The sequence below is a fragment of the Bombyx mori genome, chromosome 1 (assembly GCF_030269925.1).
Source record: "Bombyx mori chromosome 1, ASM3026992v2".
NCBI lineage: Eukaryota > Metazoa > Arthropoda > Insecta > Lepidoptera > Bombycidae > Bombyx > Bombyx mori.
In genome coordinates, this window is record NC_085107.1 from 9,511,733 (window position 1) to 9,532,290 (window position 20,558).

General features: G+C 34.1%; 2 protein-coding genes and 1 long non-coding RNA gene across 12 annotated transcripts in view; 1 reads left to right on the plus strand and 2 right to left on the minus strand.

Annotated features, from left to right (window-relative positions):
* LOC101739551 (ecotropic viral integration site 5 ortholog) overlaps positions 1 to 9,724 on the minus strand; it is a 33,066-nt gene extending 23,342 nt beyond the window's left edge. For 3 of the 9 annotated variants that reach the window (XM_012693556.4, XM_012693553.4, XM_021350457.3), the window contains exons 1-2: positions 4,839 to 4,893; positions 94 to 305 (exon numbers count right to left, since the gene is read on the minus strand). In XM_012693556.4, the coding sequence (XP_012549010.1) occupies positions 94 to 196 (103 nt within the window). In that variant the 5' untranslated portion in view covers positions 197 to 305; positions 4,839 to 4,893. Of the gene's footprint in view, positions 1 to 93; positions 351 to 4,838; positions 4,894 to 5,718; positions 5,917 to 9,423 lie in introns of those variants that run through there. The other 6 variants (XM_021350455.3, XM_021350458.3, XM_012693558.4 and 3 more) reach the window with 6 other exon arrangements.
* On the minus strand, positions 490 to 4,829 carry LOC134198995 (uncharacterized). The gene is made up of 2 exons (XR_009973307.1): positions 2,705 to 4,829; positions 490 to 1,709 (listed from the first exon to the last, which is right to left on the minus strand). It is a non-coding gene; the product is annotated as an uncharacterized LOC134198995 (long non-coding RNA).
* A 1,514-nt stretch (positions 9,725 to 11,238) lies between the features above and the next one.
* The window catches only part of LOC101743131 (insulin-like growth factor-binding protein complex acid labile subunit), a 72,388-nt gene continuing 63,068 nt past the window's right edge, over positions 11,239 to 20,558 (plus strand). The window contains exons 1-3 of one of the 2 annotated variants that reach the window (XM_062668903.1): positions 11,239 to 11,518; positions 12,159 to 12,261; positions 13,957 to 14,118. The gene's annotated coding sequence lies outside the window, so the exon portion shown is untranslated. The remainder of the gene's footprint in view (positions 11,519 to 12,158; positions 12,262 to 13,956; positions 14,119 to 20,558) is intronic. The other variant, XM_062668892.1, reaches the window with a different exon arrangement.

Here is a 20,558-nt window from a genome sequence, read left to right on the forward strand (position 1 = left end):
GATTAGTAAGTGATGATCGTAAATACGACGATGGTAAGATGCGTTAAGGGTATTTACAAAGTGCTGATAATGTTAGGTGTTAATCCAACAAACCGTCGAGAGATGAGACAGGCGATTCGGTATTACTAGCGGTCGGTGTTGCGGAGGCAGCGGTCTGCGCGGCGGGCGCGTCTGTAGCGTCGGCATCCACCTTCATGATGACTCCGGATCTGCCATATAGACACTTCCTCTCGCCCTCCGCCCCGCCTCCGCGTGCGCTCTTTTCTGCACCAGACACGCGCGAACACGCCAGCACCTCAGCACTCCTAGTGTATACTTTTCTTTTATCGACGTTCCATCCCGCTTACGATCTACAGTTACACTCTACTTCTTTCAATATTCGACAACAAATCAGCGAAACACATTCTTCGATAGACCCCATTGAACGTCATCGTGTGCACCATACATACTAAAATATTTACTTATATTAAATAAATAAAATATTCCTCATTTCCATGCTTGTTAGATAAAGGATTTAGTTATTTTATTTTATTATAAAGAAAATAATCATGATTTAATTGATTTATTCTTTGTCTTTTTGCCGAAACCAAAACAATTCGTGCATGCATTAAACAAAGGACAACACACGAATGAACAAACAAAATCTCCGGTAAGACGACAATGTTTAATGGTTCACATAAATAATGATGTACGCATGAAATGGAATTTCAATGAGTGACAGTTTGTTGAAAGATTCGCCATAAAACAATAATATAAAAATAGTGTTTAAAGTTATGTTTATACAAAACAGCGTTCACAGGTGAAAGTCAGCGATGTTGCGCGCGCTCGGCCGGCGGTCATCCGCCCATTAAGCATGAAGGCCGTTCGTGTTCTCTACATCATAAAAAGCACGCCACGAGCATGGAGCAAACAGTTCAACAAAACATTGCTAGACAAACTACCATCTAAATTTAATATTGCAGACACAACAAAAATATTTCAATTTCTACTCCAATATTATTTATGAAATTTATGTATTACTGATGTGTAACAAAAATACTTTATATTTAAAATACGTGTACGTTTAGTACGTAAAAAAAGGTTTTATTTCGCAATTTAAAACTTTTTTATTAGTTTTTTACCTTGGTTAATAGGCCGCCTGCAGGTGTCGTTCTATAAGTAAATTTGTTTAGGGCAATACCCTCAGCAGTAGGGTGTGACCGAGCACAGACCGGCCGTAACTACGCGTTGTAAAGTACTATACAACATATACTGGCGGAGTTAAATAATTTAATCGATATATGTGTGAATATATGTACATACGTTCAATAATAATAATGATAATAATTTCCTAAGCCATATACGCAGTAATTATTTATTTTCTATTTAAAATTTTCTATATAAAAAGAAAATGTGAAATCTAGTTTTGGAAGCTTATTTTTTTGCTCGGTCCTTCGTATGTGGTGCAGTGCTATTACAAAGTATAGCGACTAGATCATCGAGGCAATAAAAATGTATTCAGCTAATAGTATGTAATGATTTGTTTGACGATGTAAGACAAGTTCTTCCTAATCCATAGATGCAGCTCACTAAGTTTCTCGCCGGATTTTCTCAGTGGGTCGCGATTCCGATCCGGTGATAGATTCTGCAAAGCACTGCTCTTGCTAGGGCTCTTGTTAGGAAATTCTCTCAGGTCCAGCATATGAGCTTAACTACCCGTCCAGGCGTAGCTGGAATAACGCCTCAGATTAACAGCGAATAGGTAGGGAAAAAAGAGTTCTTCATCGGCTCACCGGCTCAATTTAATAGGTTGATAATCGCAAACACCTCTTTCGCAATCCATTAGATTCTTTATAAAATGTTAACTCATAAATTGGCTTTATAGTTTTAATAATATATTTTGTTGTTTTCTGTTTACAATGAACTTTTTAGAATTATTGTGAACACCAGGAATGTTTTCTGGTGTAGACCTATTGCATAGTATAATATTATTAAATTAAGAAACTTCCAGGTTAAGTTCAATCATTTTAGTGACACCCTTAGTTTTGTAAAAAACAGCATGCCAAAACGCCTTGTCATTGCCAATGCCTTGTTATCTTACTGCGAGTTTACTTATTAGATCCCGTAAATGTCAATTACGAGTGTATATATAGTATGAGTTAAAGCATTGGAGCCATGTAATAAAAATACGAAATTATGATGCCATCACTTATATTTTGGAAGCTCATCAATAATTTGGAATATACTGCTTGATACGTGAGCCAGGGACGCTTGGCTTGACAAACGCTCCGCGTAGTCAGAGGCTCGACCGTTCTTCTGGCATACATATCAATTCGGAGCGGTTTTTTTATTTGTATCATCGTCAGCTTCAACCAAGTTCGAAAGAGATACAACAAAGTCTTAACTAGGATTACTCATTTTCGTTTTTTTTTATTGCTTAGATGGGTGGACGAGCTCACAGCCCACCTGGTGTTAAGTGGTTACTGGAGCCCATAGACATCTACAACGCAAATGCACCACCCACCTTGAGATATAAGTTCTAAGATCTCAGTATAGTTACAACAGCTGCCCCACCCTTCAAACCGAAACGCATTACTGCTTCCCTGCTGAAACAGGCAGGGCGATGGTACCCACCCGCGCGGACTCACAAGAGGTCCTACCACCAGTAAAAATGGTTATGTAAATGAAATCACTAAGGCTTACTATACAATTGGCAACAACTCACCCGACTCACGTCAACTTAGTGGGAGACTGATTACTGATTACCGTCGGTATTTTTTACTACACTTGCAAATAAGGTCAATTTTGAAGTCGCCGTAGCCTAAAGTATAAGACGCTCGGTGTCATTTTTTTAAGCTGATTACTGATTACCGTCGGAATTTTTTACTACACTGTTGCAAATATGATCAATTTTTTAAATTTTTAAATCGCCGTGGTCTAAAGTATAAGACGCTCGGTGTAATTTTTTTAAGCGGTCCGACTATGCCGGTTTTCAAATTCCTAGGGATGTATGTACGCACTTAACACACGTTCACGAGCCCGTATAGGTATGTGCCCCTTCCTATCTGTTCCTGTCGCGAAACAGACATGCGTTAATTTATGGTTTAAAATTTCGGTTCTTATGTAAGCTATACAATTTTAAGGTATTTTTTAGTAAGTAACATTTTTTGTTAGACTTCTGACAACAATTAAGTGTATCATCGTAATAAAACTAAGTCATTTTTCGTCTCGTATTGGGTAAAATATATTTTTACTACATTTTAAAACATTCATTGAATATAGGATTATTCGTTGATTTTATATTTACTATATCACATGCGACATGCGTCAAAACGAGTTCTACAACCAAAAATTATTTGCTTTTATTTATAGAGTTTAGTGATTTGATTTTTATTACACTATAATATTCATAGTGGAAGTCTTGAGTGAATGCAACAATGAGTGCATAATAATTTAGGAGATAATCGGTACGCGTTATAGGGTTGAACCAAAGTATAGTCGTTTAATTACACTGATCCCGATTCGTCTCTACTCGACAACAGACGCACTACTATTTATGCCGTTCTGCATAGGGTTATATCTTTTAAAGGATTTTTACATTATTACTATTCATAATAAATAACTTGGATAGTATCGTGCTGTACGCGACCTTTGAAATATTTGCGTGATATACGAATACTTGTTTATTGCTTGTATTTAGTTCGAATTTTAAATTGAGTACAATTTACGAGTATTAAACACGAGTTTCCTTCGTGCGTTTTACTGATTTATCTGTCTTTACAGACATCGATCAAGTACTTTTGGTACCAATTTCCTATAATTTATGACCGTGCAGTCGCATTGTAGACTATACTTATGAAAGTTCTGCAGTTAATTTGATGGTGATAAACAATTAAATCTTGATTTAGTGTTACACATGTAGGTGTATAATTTTTTTCAAATTTAGCTATTACTGATATTATATTAAGCCGGCCAGAGGCGTGAGGTAGTCAGTAGTCTCAAATAAGGTAACAACTGATGTTCTACCCTTTAAATAAGAAATAAATATGCACAACCACCAGTAAATGTGCATAACCACTTTTTGAAAAACTGTAAAGTATATTTTATTTGTGTTACCGAAATCGATACCCATTATAATTTTGTTTACAGAAAATAACAGCACTTAAGGCGAGCCAGAAGATATTTATAAAAAGCCGTTGGCTTTCGTTATAGTAAACAAATCAGGTTACAGCATGAGTATAAATGGCAACAAAGTATCGATCTTCTTCAAGTGATTTGTAATATTCTAAATGTACTTGAACGTCGAGTTCTCTTCACATAAAGTATTTACGGAGTTTGCTGATACAACGCGTTTCCAAAAGTCGTTTTCAAAGGCTGTATTTTTTTTTAAAAGATCTAATAAATAATAAACGATACTACTGCTGTTATGCAGGAAACCGCTTAAAATTCAAAATAATAATTCAATCGAATTGTTTGCAAATTAATAATTAAAATATTGTTTGAATAATTAAAATACTAAAGCAATTATAAAAAAAAAAAACATTTACAGTTCAATCACGCGTTTACTTTATTTTTATTTCGAATACTTTTGTGTCCAGGGAAGAACGTCGTCTTCAGGTAATGAGATTAATGCGTATAAGTGCTTTTACAATGGATACGATGCGCTAGTTTCAGCAAATTCTATATCAAAGGCAAGTTCTGGATAAATACTGCATCAAATAAATTTTTCTATCCACTAATATCAAAGTGTACCATGAACCGTGGAGGCTTTGCAGTTTATTGTTTAAAGGTGATTATAATTGAGGTGTTACCAAAAATAATCAGTACTGCTTTAAGTATTGTGATAAGAAAATAAATACCTGCGTTTGGATTGAGCTCCGGAGATTTTTCAGTTGAAGCCCGATCGGTCATTAACTGAAAAAGAAACTCAGTTAAAAAAATGTACGGGAGTAAATTGGGAATGTAGGACCAAATTTTTTTTTAAATTCTGTGACTCAGGCTTCCTTGGCCGAATGTACTAATAAAGTACGGAGCCTTTATAAATTCTTTAAATTTGCTTAAGCGTATTCAAAAAATCATCACGTTCTTTTTATTAGGTTAAAGCCGGCAAAGGTGTCTTTGTGACGTTAGCTTTTCACCCATCAATTGGTTCGTACTGCAAAAAATATTAGCGTATCTAAATAATAAAAGTCAATATACTGTATTGGGTATTTTTGTTTTAATGTAGAGTATTTTCTGTTACACGGTGTTTAGGGCTTAACTTTGAACTTAATGCACTAACTGGCTGAATGCTTTAAGACAATACTAATGTTTTTTAAATAAGTGTACGAAATGCTTTGGCATAACGTAATCACATACGGCGATTTTACCAGTTTGTATTAGAAAATTCTCATTTTATAAATGAACCCTAAAGTTCAATTTAGTTTGCTTATGGCGATCATGACCGATCGCAAGATGACAATCCAAGTTATAGTAAACGTGTATACATACGTACTACACACCACTATTACGTGAATACATAAAAATGTTTCTATCTCTTACTCTATAAGTTTATTGGTAAGTTTACTGGTGAAATGAAAATACACAAATCAAATTGAATTTAACAAGCAGTTCCTAAGCGCAAGGCTATTTAAAAAAAAAAAGACGGAATAAAAAAATGTTTTATCCGTTGAGGGAATGTAGTTTAATAAAATTACAATTAATCTTTTTAAAGGTGTTTCGAAAGTTTTCTGTACTTACATTTCGTTTTATCCTAAATTATTATTATCTGTTCTATATACTTTCCTAAAACGAGTGGACAACGTTATTGTTGTGTGAAGTTTCTACAGAGTTATTCGGTGTATAAACGAGTTCGCCGGCTTTGTATACGTTTTTACACCTACATATTTCCAACAAAAAATGACAGTCACACGACGAGGTTAGACAACCGTGACTCATGGCGAGGCTACCGACTACTGGTTCCGTTTGCTCGACTAAATTCAACTTTGCAATCTTGATATATATTAACTACGCGCTGCTCTTGCGTTTGAGGACAAATATAACTTGTAATTGTTTCTGTTAGAAAATAAACTACTCGTTTTGATGATTCAAAATAAATTATATTTTTAAAAAACAATAAATATTACGTTGGAAGCATGTTAGGATATTTTATTTTATGCATTGGATGTTCCATGAAAACAAATATTATATTGTATCAATTCTATGGATGTTGTAAGAAAGTCGATATTTCAATAAGATATTAGTCAGTTATGATCTTTCATGATAAACTATTTATATAAAATTAACATTACGGTTTAATCTCGCGTTTCCTATTGTCATTAGACTCGTACTATATAGGTACGTCGTTTCGAATACTTTTACTACGACTGAGGTGCTATTCGTCGACATTTGATTATTTCACTAATAACAGTATGTGTTGATATTAAAATTATTTTTGGGCCTGTACGTTTCATTTCATGTTTCGTTCAAAGTGTAGTACGCGAGGCCATTGAAGAAAATCAAAATATCTAAATTTGAAAGAGAAGATGGTTGACTCTTATTTAATTTTAAAACCTGGGATCTTCTTATCGTGAAAATTAAAATCCTTTGTCTTCGGCATTTACAATTTTAAATTTTGTGTTCCGTTTATTATTTATACATCTGATGGGTGTGTACATAATATGTGTGTGTATACGTAAGTTTGTGTGCACGTCTGGAATGGCGCGATCTCGTACTCATTTGCGCGGGCGTGTATATGAGGTTTAATAAGAACTGAATGCTTTTTAAATAAAATAATATTAATATTATGTACATATTGAATTTCAATTTATCATAATTGTTTTGTTGTATTCATTTAAATGATAATTTAATGTTACCTATGTAGGCAGGTAAAGTTCTTAACGTAAGTTTGTTTTTAAAAAAGAAAGTAGCTAGTATCTGAACTGGATAACTTCGCAGAGCATGTAATTAGTTTTAGTTAGTGATCCTATTACATATGTTTATAAAAAGTTAAGAACCATTATATTTTTAAAGGTGTTTGAAAGCAATATTTTATATGTAATATAAATATAGAAATAATTAATCACAAATTCACTTTCACCGAGTAAAAAAGTTACAAATTGAATAAAAATATCTGTGATTATGACTTAATATAAATATAACAATAAAGTAATAAATTTTAAGGAAAAAGCAATGTACCTATTTGGTTTCTTAACATAAAATAAACATAAAAAATATTCATAGTAAGTATATAGATATGTTAATAAGTTTTCGCTGAGCAATTAAGTGTTATGCAAGAGGCAAGTCGAAGGGTATTGACTGTTTTCCTAATGTTTTAATGTACCTGAAATTATGGAAAATATGTGGTTTTGAAATCACTGCAATAGTTATGACCAGCAAGTAAATAATTATTCAAAATACATTTTTGAGTAGTTTTTTTAAAATGTTAGAGTTAGTACATTGTTAACAGGTTTAAAAAAAATACAAAACAATTGCAATTAATTTACCTACTTTTATTTAAATTTGGGACAGAGCATTCGGGCAGGTACTTAGTGATTTTTCTGAGAATAATATGACTACCGTTCGTCACAATGTGCATGTTGTCTGAAGGAGTTATTTGGTAAGTGGTGATTTTTTCATAGTCACACTTTGACACATGTCACAAAGGCATTGTCTAAAATCAATTTTTATCAAAAGAACAATTATGTATTGTTTATAATAAACAGAACCACTATGACAAAAAAGATAAAATTATTTTAAGTAATCAGAGTTGTTTTTTTGCGTACACCAACCAATATGTCTTTTACATGAAAACATAAAAAAATACCATGATTTCTACAGCTCTAAGTGTTATTAATATGGCGTTTTCATGAATTACTATAGCATGGTAAAATAATTCATTATATTACTGAATTATTGTACTGTATCTATAATTTGAGTTGATGGTGAAGCCATCTATAGAAATTGATTTAAGTATCAATCAAGGTGTCTTATGTTAGAAGTTATGGTGATGACTCAAAAAGTCATTGAGCTGTAAAAAACTGTAATGCAATAGAGCTGTGTAAAATGTGTTTAAGAAAGGTTAATTATTGGTTTACTAGTGATGACTGTTAAAAGGTTTTTTAGGGGTGAAAATAGACATTCAATAGATTTTCAACAAAAATCTGAATATTTAAAAACATTGTAAACTCTAAATTGAGCTCTAGATTTAATATTTTTAATTATAGATTCGTTTGTTTCCTTATACATTATAATTTTTCTGTGTTTTTAAACACTATATACCCAGGTAAGGTGTGCAACTTCTACAAATTCTGGGTCACACACAATTATCTAAGTAAATTGTAATTTCATACAGCTGTTTTTTAAGGGTTATGGTGAAAGCTTTTAACTTAGTGCTTTAAAATTTTAACAGATAGCCTGCAGTTATTTACGACATGAGGTTGGTCCTTAAATATCAGCAGTTATATGGTAGTATCCTTATATTATATTATTCTTTGGCTCTTAAGTCCTGTATCAAATATTTTCAAGGGTCTACAGGATATAAACTAATTTGACATATTTAATGAAAATAATGGTGAGATGAGGATTGCTGGCAGGAGCTAGAGAGATGTCAAGGAGCCAGTGAATAGTGCAACTGGATAGGAAACTGAAAATAAAACAAATTCGCAAGTTGTTTCTCCAATTCAGTTAAAACTTTGCATAGATGCTGTCATCTTGCATTATTGATTATTTTGTATTAAATTATAATTATGAGAAGGACATTGTATTATAACATGTATTGTAAGAGTCCTTTTCTTTAAATTTGTGATGTTAAACTATTTATGGGCCAGATCATAAATACATTAGGTACAACTAAAATTATTAAACCAATCTTTGTATTAATGTGAATTAAAAATAGCAAGAGTTAGGAAGAAACATTAAAGAAATTAAATTTTTATCTGATGTGTAGCAACAAGTATGCCTGCAAAATTGTTACTTAGACTAGTTTCATTCTGTTTAAAAAACATTTGGAAAAATTGTGTCTTTAGGTAATTAGGTAAGCTTTTGAGACTTGTTACTCAAAGCTTTTGTTTGTTTTAGTTTTATCGTTTAATAAAGGAATTAGTTGTGAGTGAAAATTTGGTTCAAAAAAATTATATCAGGAAAAAAGTGTTTTAAATATACTGTCTACTTTTATTTTGAGAATTTTGTTAATATTCATCATTGTTGTCATGGTAAATATTTACTTGATCTTTATAGAAATCAGACATAAGAACTCACTGACTACAAATTTAGAGGGTTGTTTAAATGATTTATCATACCTACAATTCCTACAATGCATTTTTTATGCTCGACTTTTCCGGCGAACACTCAGTAGAACTGTAAGGTTAATGTACTAATTTACAATATTACTTTCGCAACAGCTTGGTATTGATTTCAATCGACATGTAACAGATTACCACGTAGTTTAAATTTAATTTTACTTACGTATCAGCATAACACTAAATTTATTAAATAATTTGATTCTTCACAGCTTCCGGGAACTGAGACTCCGATATTAATTCGTAAAACAATTATTTTCTTTTCATAAATAAAATAAATATTGGAACCGCCCAGCTGGCAAAATTTAAAACTCCAGATACTTCAGAATACAGACTATACACAGCAAACTTTAGCAAAGATGTCTCTTTGTGTCTCGTTACTTTGACATGTGATAGTGATGTCAATGCCAACACAAATATAAGCTCTATTAACGGTGCCATGGGATTCAAATGTTTTCTCGCCCAAATAAAAATGCCGTAGTCGACTTGTAGTTAAATATTTAAAAGATCCAATGGGTATTTAACATAAATTTATGTACTCAATTGTTTATCTGAAAATGCAAAGGGAAACTTGCCCATAACACCAGATATTTTTAGGTCCTTGTGACTATTGTGAAAAGCGAGAGAGACCCAAAAAAACAACTTGTAAAGCTATTTTGCCCGCACCTTACACAAGTGTAACTCCATGAGGAAAGAACCAGGCTTTCAAACTCACGGGTGAGGAACGTATTTCTCGGGCACTTTTTTCCTAACTGATTAGTGGTATTTTACGTGTGTATGCATATAGTAGCTGAAATAGCCAAAGGGACTTTCCGTCCTCTGGGTCGGAGATACAGTTAAAGGCGATCAATTCAAGAGAGTTAACGTGCCGCGCCGCTTTCTCGAAGAGCCTAGGGGAGGGTATAAGCTCGCGATGCCTCGCAGTCTAGGTTTCGGTACCCCAGAAGGTAATCAGTATTGTATGTTAACATTGATCAGTAATTTCATCAGTACTAGATAAACCTACCCAAACTATAAAATATAAAATATTCATTTATTCCGTTGATCCTAGATAATAATGAATTATAGCAACAAGTCGGCATCTCATCAATAATTCTCTTGTAAATTTGATCCATGTGGTTAAAGGTAAATTATGTATACAGAGATTGGAAAGTGATGACCTTTGTGAAAATAAGAAGCGTTAACATAGGTTCACACAAGTGTAAGTTTAACCTAAGCGCTTATAGTACATACAGCATACTATATTATAATAATAGTGTAATTTGACCGGCATAAATGAATATCAAGAATCGTTTCAAATCGTTTTAATCACTTTTTCTTGATTTATTTTAATACTTCGTATCTAAACTAGATGGCAGCAGTAGGAGACTAAGTAAATGGATTCTGGCTATAACAGAACAACATTTTACCTTCTAAAAACTTTAACTTAGTCTAAAACCGGTATATCTAGCTAAATCTAGTTTTTTATGGATTGCCTTTCTTACGGGTAGAAGTTCGCAGTATACTTAAACTTTACACTACTTTCAGACTTAAAGATTTAAGTACTCTGCTAAAAACGTTTTCCCAAGTACTATGATTTTAATAAACCAAAAAAAAGTTCTGACCCAGACGTTAGTATTATTTAACAAACACCACTGGTGGTAGGACCTCTTGGGAGTCACTGGTGGTAGGACCTCTTGGGAGTCCGCACGGGTAGGTACCACCACCCCGCCTATTTCCGCCGTGAAGCAGTAATGCGTTTCGGTTCGAAGGGTGGGGTAGCCGTTGTAACTATACTTGAGATCTTAGAACTTATATCTCGAGGTGGGTGGCGCATTTGCGTTGTAGATGTCTATGGGCTCCAGTAACCACTTAACACCAGGTGGGCTGTGAGCTCGTCCATCCATCTAAGCAATAAAAAAAAAAAAAAAAAAAAAAAAAAAAAAAAAAAAAAAAAAAAAAAAAAAAAAAAAAAAAAAAAAAAAAAAAAAAATTTTATCTCGGGCAGTGCCGTACCATCGCGAGCAACCTGTTCTTGAGATAGAAAAGCTAGACGTCTACTCATTATAACCAATAAGATTTAAAAAAATAAGGAATTATGATAAGTTTGAATGTTCTTGTAGTTAAAGTTGTTTGTATCGTTTCTATCTAATTAAAAAAAAACTAATATCAAGGGCACAACAAGAGAGGATCCGTTATTAAATATAAAAATGTTCTATGCAAATTCCTGATTTTAAAAGTATAAAATGGTAATACTTAGGCGCTCCAAATAAATATTTCAGGTAATTTTTGCCATTTCAAAACTTTTGCTTGCCAAGCCCGGTGAGTCTTGCTAGCGTAAACAAAATGTGTGAACGGTTTCATATAATAAATGGGCTTCTGGTTATTCGACATTTATGGCAAAAAAAATATGTAGTTTAATGCCGTGATATATATATTCTGTCATAAAGGTGAATGTGATGAATGGAAAGTTTTCTTTAAAGCAGTTTGTTGATTGACAGTTACGAAAGTGTAACGTCTAACGTAAATAACGCATAATTCGCCTAGCAATACCTATCTAATAAGCTTAGCTTTTAGGTCGGGTTAGCCTGAGTTAAGAACTCAATAATTGGAACCTATTATTATCGAAGATATAACCGATTACTGTAATGTTGATCGTTTGGTGTGGTGTTTTGAGGTAAATGAAAAAAGTTGAAGATTTTAGCTCGATAGACCAACAGTCCGTAGTTGTTGTTCTAAATTTGTATATTTGCCTACCTTCTACTAATACCTACTTCTAAAATGTTCATAGTGTGAATCAGGATTTTGTCTGCTTTCATTTATTCTATGATAGCAACTGCTACAGTGAACAATATGATACACAACCTATACAGTAGACAAATGTACCTACTGCTAAACTTTATTTTTATTTTTATTGCTTAGATTGGTGGACAAGCTCACAGCCTACCTGGTGTTAAATGGCTACTGGAGCACATAGAAATCTACAACGTAAATGCGCCATCCACCTTGAGATATAAGTTCTAAGGTAAGGTAAACGAAACGCATTACTGCTTCACGGCAGAAATAGGCAGGGTGGTCCTATAAGGTACCTACACAGGCGATGGGGCAAACCAAAGCCGCCGTCGCCCAAAAGACTTCTTGTCGAATCCCCTGGATCCATTCTCGGTGCTTTTAAGCTCTTCAAGCACCGTCACGTTGACTCCCACGAAGAGTTCGACGTGCGAATTAGCCCATAGACACAACCCACTCAGTTTCTCGCCGAATCTTCTCAGTGGGTCGCAATTCCGATCCGGAAGTAGATTCAACGAAGCACTGCTCTTGCTAGGGCTAGTGTTAGTAATTGTCTCAGGTTGAGCTCGTGAGCTCACCTACCGGTCCACGTGAAGTTGGAATAGCCCTTTAGGCTACTTACGATTAGGTAGTAAAAAAAAGAACTATATTAATAAATATCCGTCTTAAAGAAATGAAAAATAAAATATCTTCGATTTAATTCCCTATAGAAAACATTAATTTGTTCTAATGTAATTAGGAATTACCGCAATTTCTTACCTCAACATTTTCGGGCAGACTGTTTAATTTTATGACCAAGTAATCTTTTCCTAATAATGGGATTTTTGTAAATTGGTTTTACCTTATTAATATTCAATAGAGAAAAGTTTTAAGCATATTTTAATTCAATTTTTCAATATTGTGTCGTTGCGGTGTTGGTTTAAGCATTTTACATTCATTGTACTAATTATGTTATAAACAACTAGAAAGTACTGTAATCTCAATGTAAACTTACTAATTCGTAAATGACATTCATATGTCAATTTCCTCAAGAATTAACCGTATTTAAATATGAGCATTTTAATGTCCAGTAGTAATCAAACCTCATTGTTCTGTAAATCTGATCGTATCATTATCCTAATTTACCCAATTATATAATTTAATTTATTCAAATCGCGTCACACCTAATTTATCCAAGCTTTTCTAACTGCCAGTAGCCTCGAGGGGCTATTCTTGCTAAATCATGGCTGGTGAGCGAGCCCACGAGTACTATTAAGATGTGCTCCTTGAAGCGGTGCACTTGTTGGATGCACGAATGCTGACGCGGAATCCGAGCTGTTCATTTATGAGGATGCCTTTTGAGGTGATAAAGTCCCAGAGGCGTTTACGAATCAGTCGTTCATACAGCTTGCCTGTGGCTGGGAGGAGGCTAATCGGGCGGTAGCTTATGGGTTCGATTTTAGGTTTTCCAGGTTTGTGTATGCCGATAAAGTTCACTTCTCTCCACACTGCGGGAAAGATGCAGTTCGTCATAGCGGCGTTTAAAATAGAGGCCAACATGATTATTAGTTCGGCGGGTAAAATTTTTAATATGCGTTTATAGATTCCGTCGGAGCCCGGCGCTTTCCGTGGTTGTAACTTCGCTGTTTCTTCCTTTACTTCGTCAATGGTAATGGGGGTAACGCGTCTGAGGGCGGCTGGGAAGCTCTGCGCTCGACCTCACTGTCGACTAACTGGGTGTGTTCAGGGACCGCGGTTTGAGCACTGGTTGCAGTGCATCGGCCAGTTCTGCCTTTTCATCGTCATCAAAACCGGGGGTTGGTCTTAGGGGAATACGAGGGAAGGCATACTGGCGAAAGTTTCCGTTTTGATGGTCTTAGCTAGTCGCCAGTATGGTTGGTGAGAGTCCTTCTAAATAATTTTCTCACCTTGTATTTCGGGCTTTCTCTAGACGAGATATGACGTCCTGCTGTAGATGACGCAACCAAATCCGAGCTGTAACGGAGGATTGGCGGGAAGTCTTCTGCCAGCTTGCTGTTCGGTTTCTGCCCATCCACCATGGTCCTCGCGACTGGCTCTTGTGTGTAAAGACGACCGAGCTGCATGACAACAGGTCGGTGTTCGGACATTTCTTTTATACTATAACCAATACTAGAGTTCACACTATGATTGGAATTATACTATAATTATTGATACCTTAAGATTTATACAAGGTACCGTGGAAAAAGAACGCGCTTTGCTGGTAGCATAAAGTTTTTTTTTAAAAGATTGAGTATATTTGCAACGTCAACTATCTCAACAAAATATTTCAGCTTGAAGGTTTTATGGCAACAGCATTCATTTCTATAGAAAATTCTTCTAGGAACAAGCATCAAAATTATCTAATAGTTTTATCCAGTGCTAACCATGTCATTGTATTAATTTAAAGTAAAACCGAATTACAAAATTAGCCTGACGGAATAGAATACCTTATTATTTAAAAAAGTTTAAATTCGTTAAGAGCTGTTCTGTTCGGGAATTGAAATTCAGAATTTAAATATGTATATTATACTACTTCGTATCACTAACTAGTCACAGAATAGTAGTAAGATATTAATGGCACTGTTAACATCTGGAATTCAATCGGAAGGGGCGGTGGGGCGGCCGCGGTTAATCCTGAAACCAAGACACACGGCCACCTCAAGGAGGTCCCAATCAGAACTACCAAGAGATACTCAACGACGGCAGATCGGTGTGGAGAGAAGAGCTTTGTCTCTCTATCATTCGAAAAAAACAATAATGCGGAAAAACTTTTTATACATTCTTAGATCATTTTTATTAAAAAGGACTTCATCAGAGACTCATTTTAAAATCAATACCTATAACTGAATATTATTTAGTTACCAAAACTATTCAATAAATCAAAATTCAAATAGTTATATCATATTATATATTAACGTTATATGTCTATTTATTGTATATATAATTTCTTTAACAATGTATTGTTTATTAGCACACCGCAACATACCTGTTATATCCTTATCTTTTCCAGAATTTCTGTAAATTAAACGGTTGTCTGGAATAGATCGCTTTTAGCCTGTTGTACAAATGTATGATCTGCTTGTTGACTGTTTTCTAATGTTGTTTGTGTTTTGGTGTCCTATAAAGTCTATTCTCTTTCTCTCTCTCTCTCTCTCTCTCTCTCTCTCTCTTTCTGTCTCTCTCTCTCAATTTACTTCAACTTCAAACTACTATGACAGCCCCAGAAGGTTTTATAGTCGATATCTATATATTTTTACACTACCCGTTCACTTCGCTCGTGACTTGGGCGACGATACTTATTTTCGTAATCGTCCCAAAAAAGAGATACTGAAAGTCCATATTGTCTGTGTTTTTTACCGCCTTCGAATACAGATGAACGCGTAACCCAAATGTTGGTAAGTGGCCATCATCGTTCATGGATATCAAATCAAGCAATTCCAGGTGCTTAACCGGGTTTCTATCGCTGAACCTTACCCTTACCCTAACCGCTAACCCTTAAGCTTACCTTTTTAGCTATTATTATAATATATAAGCCTTAAGCTATAAATTCCTTGCGTGTAGTTCTCAATGGTGAAACTGTAATCCGAATCGGTCCTAGTCATGGCGATAGAAGCGCCCGTTGAAGCCTATTTGAATAAAAAAGCATTTTCATTCTTAATTTGGTTCTTACGTTGTAAAATCTTGATAGAAGATAAAAAGGGTCGGTTCCTTCTTTGAGCACGTTTTAATCATGATTGGTTCTTGATAATGTCTATATTAGATATCATTTTTTAAGACATCAATATTGTTAGTAAGTGTATGTGTGTATGATTTTTCTAATGCATTATTGTATTAGGTTTGATTGGCTTATAGATAATACATTATGTATACCTACATAACGTGTAATAAAGACAAAATATAATCAAAACAAAATAATCTATACTAATATTATAAAGAGGAAAGATTTGTTTGTTTGTTTGTATTGTGGCTAAAGTAATAGGCTCCGAAACTACTGAACTGATTGGAAAAATTCTTTCACTGTTTGGAAGCTACACTTTTCCCGAGTGACATAAGCTATAATCTTTTTTGAAAAAAAATAGGGATCCATACTAATATTTCCAATAATGTAACCCAAGGTGTAAAATAAATACGAAAGGAAGGCATACCAAGTATTTATTGGAATAGATACTAGCGAAACATTATCAAATTTGACTGTGATTCTCATATTTTAAGAAAACAACAATTTGTTTAAATTACAGAATCAGATTCTGTTGAATATTCGGAATAAAATGAATGCCTTCAACTTTTCGAGATTTGCGAACACAATATGCGGAACTTATGAATTAAGTCAATTAATTGAAAAAGCATTAGTATCATATTACGATCTTCATACGACATAGATTACAATTCAAAAAACCGTATATCTTGTAATAGCCGACATATATAAGTTTATATTGTAAGTACTATTTATTTATTTATTTATTTAATAAGTTGCACCAACAAAGTGATCATCAATACAAAACATTGACAAATTGACAAAAGTTCATGGCAGATGTCCCCTCAATTATAGGTGCAATCGACATTGCATTAACATCAAAAATAAAAATAAAATATACAGCTAAGATTTGATATTACAAGAAGTAACGTGCTCAAAATTATTTATGATTTGTTCTGATTATTTCACTTCGATTCCGGACATTATTATCATCTAGTCGAGAGGTCTTGTGTGATTTGGGAGCTGTAATAAAGGTTTTGTGAAGATTGGACTATGTAATTAAAGTCGTGTCAACCACAAGCCGCTCTGCCTAAAGATACAGGTTTATCTTGAGTTCTTAGTATGCATGGATTATGTTATTAGGATCGGGTTTTAATTAATGATAAATATTTTAAGTTTCACAGTATTAAAAAATAAATTAAAATAAAATAAATAAAGTAGGAAATAAAATTAAAATCGTAGATTACTGGTAGTAAACTGAAAAATCTTAAGTAAATTTATTATTAATGTAATTTATAATAACTTAAACACGCAATAATTACACTATCAAAACTTAATGTAGGTAATGAAAGATAATACGCGCCAGAGAAGTTCTTAGTTCGTTATTGCTCGATTGTTTTCGAAACTTAATTAGTTATCAAGTTGGTTAACGTGCAAATTAATTTAAACTTGATAGTTTATCACTGGTTGGACTGTATCCAGGATTCAAGTAATGTTTACTAAGCCTGCGGCTTTCAAATTACGTTCAGAACGGAATTCATCTTCATGCTTAATGAACAATATCTCGTATTATATGTTAGTAATCAAATCATATTAGCACTGGGAAAAGAGGCCCATCATAATATGATTCATTTCGATATGAAATATCAGGTGATGCATAATTATCTAACGGGAGCTTTTATCTACAATGTCATTTCAAACAAGGTCGGCTATTAAGGAAGGTGGCAGGTGAAACCTTCATGAGAGAGATTACCTACATAATCGTGATTTCTTGACTACGTCACTTCACGCGCTACCTCACTGCGTAATCTCATACATTCGAGTTCGTATTTGACATTTATTTTATGGGTAATTTTTAAAAAAATAATTTTAATGGACAACATAAAAATGCGACGATTAAGTTGTAAGTTTTGGAAAATATGTTAATAAATAATAGTTTAAAAAAACTAAAAAACACGCTTTATGTAAAATTCAACTAAGAAATAGATAATAAATTTTATTTATACACGCTTTTTTTAACAAAAAAATATATTTTTTTCTTACACTATTATCAATTTAAATTTATTAAAATTTATTTTTCATTTTTTAGTTAAATTTTCTATAAAAGCGTATTTTTAAAAGTATTACGTAGATACTTTAACATCAATTCTTACCTTATCGACTATAGATAAAAATTATATAAATTGGCAAAAATCTTATTTTGCAAATTGAATAATGGAATAATCTTATCCAATTAGTGTATTGTCATCGGTCCTCGATAAATCTACAAAGTTTGAATGAAATCTGGCCGTTTAAAGTGGGTCAAAATCGCGTTTAAAGGAGTCAGTTACAAACATACAAACACACATATAAGTGAAGCTAATATAAAGCGTGTAAAGAACATCACTTTTGTGTTTAACTACATTAAATTTTTGCCTAAGCTTTAGTGTAATTTAAAAAAAAATGTTTTGTATGCATAGATAGATGCGCAGTGCAACGGCACAGTCGGATGAACTCACGAGTGCGCTTATCCAGAGCCGACGTGTGAACAGTACAGCTAAACTATGATTTATATTCTGACAGCGCGCTCAGTCCATTCCCAGTCTGTGCACCTCGGTTGGTTCGGGGCAACGAGCATGCACATTCCAATTACCAAAAAGCCTCCGACCATTATTAATTGACACGTTTTTACTATAACCTAAAATGTGTGTGTGTGTTTCTGTTTCCTAGTAGGCTCGTTATTTGTATCTGAAATGATTTGTTAATTTTCTCATGTTAATACCGGAAATATACTTATACGAGATGGCAAACGTACATTCAGATGCCAAATGCAAGAAATCTTTGAATAAAGTTAATGATTCCGACCGTGAAACAAAAAAGGGATGTGTCTTGTAGACACCCGGTTGGGTGAATAATATCTATATGCGAATAAAATTGGTATTGCTGATAGTGTTTTGGTTTAGTTTTTGGACTAGTTACATTAAAAAAAACTCAAAATTGATACCAAGCTGAATCAATACGAAAAAAAGTTCAGTTTCCTACCGGGGAGTGCGTCAGGAATCACTGCAAAAAGTCGGTTTTTGGTGTCGTTTTGCATTTTTACACTTTATTCGGTCTAGCCCCTCAGCCCGCAAATAAAACCTGCGATATGGAACTTCGTTCTAAAATTGACTCAAACGAATCCTTAAATACTAATATCTTGATGAGCATCACTATTAGATAAGTACAGCCATTTTCCGTAAAATAAAAAAAATAAAAACAATCGGTTTCACTGAACTAAACAGTAGGTGCATACTACTCTCATCCGACTTAGTGGAGAACTATGATTTAATTTATATTCAGGCAACGCTTACAATTCAGCTTGTGCACTTCAGTTGGCACGCTCGCCAAATAGGATTGCCAACGACCGCAACCTAATTACCACGTTTACAAACCGTCTCCAAACTTTGATTGAACACCTTTGATGTTAATGTCATAATTTCATTATCAACGTATTCTCGTTATATTAATCTCGGTGCTCGTTAAGGAAACCTTAAGATTCAATCGAATATTTGAATACAATTATCCAGGTTATAGTATCTGCTAGACAGCTACTGTGTTTAAAAGCGTAATGCTGTAAATTTTTGTTGTTGTTAGAGCGCCAAAGGCTATCACGCAGTCGATATCGATGTTGAGAAACAATTAGTGCATACTCAATCAGTCAATAAATTTTAATATAAATTGTCATTATAATACGTTTCGTTTGAAGGGTGGGGCAGCCGTTGTGACTATACTTGAGACCTTAGAACTATATTTCAAGGTGTGTGACGCATTTTACGTTGTAGATGTTTATGGCCTCCAGTAACCACTTAACACCAGGTGGGCTGTGAGATCGTCCACACATCTAAGCAATAAAACATAATAATAATAAGGACCCTAATTTAATGCAGTAGTAATGAAAGTGAGAAATTGTTTATTTAAATTAAATTATGAATTTGGGTCTCTTGTATAACTCTTATAGAGACAGAATGTTGTGAGTTCACAGGGATTGTTATCATCGTACTGTTTTTTTTTTATCAAACTGCGGAAATAAAACAGGAAGAGCGGATTTATACAAGAAAAGTTTCCAATATGCGAGCATCCGAGAATATCACGAAAAATATTGTTTTTACTGTAAACATACGATACATGTTTCACTACTCGAAATAAGAGTGTTACCTTCTAATTCTGCCTTTCAGCATATTGATGCTATATAGCATAATATTTATTTTATCTTGTGATTTAGTACTACTCAATAATTTTTATTAAACACTTGAAGCCTGACAGCATTAACCGTTTAAAGCGATTTCTCGCGACACTCATCAACAATATAACATCAAACTCCGGTCACCGTCCTCGTCGAACCCGTCGCTTGCGACGAAGGGCTCGACGAGCGAACTAACCCATAGACACAGCCCACTGAGTTTCTCGCCGGATCTTCTCAGTGGATCGCGTTTCCGATCCGGTGGTAGATTCTGCGAAGCACTGCTCTTGCTAGGGTCAGTGTGAGCAACTCTCCGGTTTGAGCCCCGTGAGCTCACCTACAAACGTTAGGGCGAAGCTGAAATAGCCTCTCAAGGCTATCAGCGTAGGAAGGGAAAAAAAAAATCAAACAAGAATTTCGCGTATTTGAAAGCCTCTGCTTGTGTAAACTAGCTTTTACGCAAAAATATTTACGAGAGTAATAATATTTTTTATCGTAAAATAAAGGTAAGCAATTCGTTTGAGAAGCCCTCGTACGGTCTTAAGATGCCCGACTGAACTTAGTTGAACGTGTAATTCCACATGGATTATCAGGCACACAAACAAGGTAATACCACAATTGAGCAACCCGATGTTTT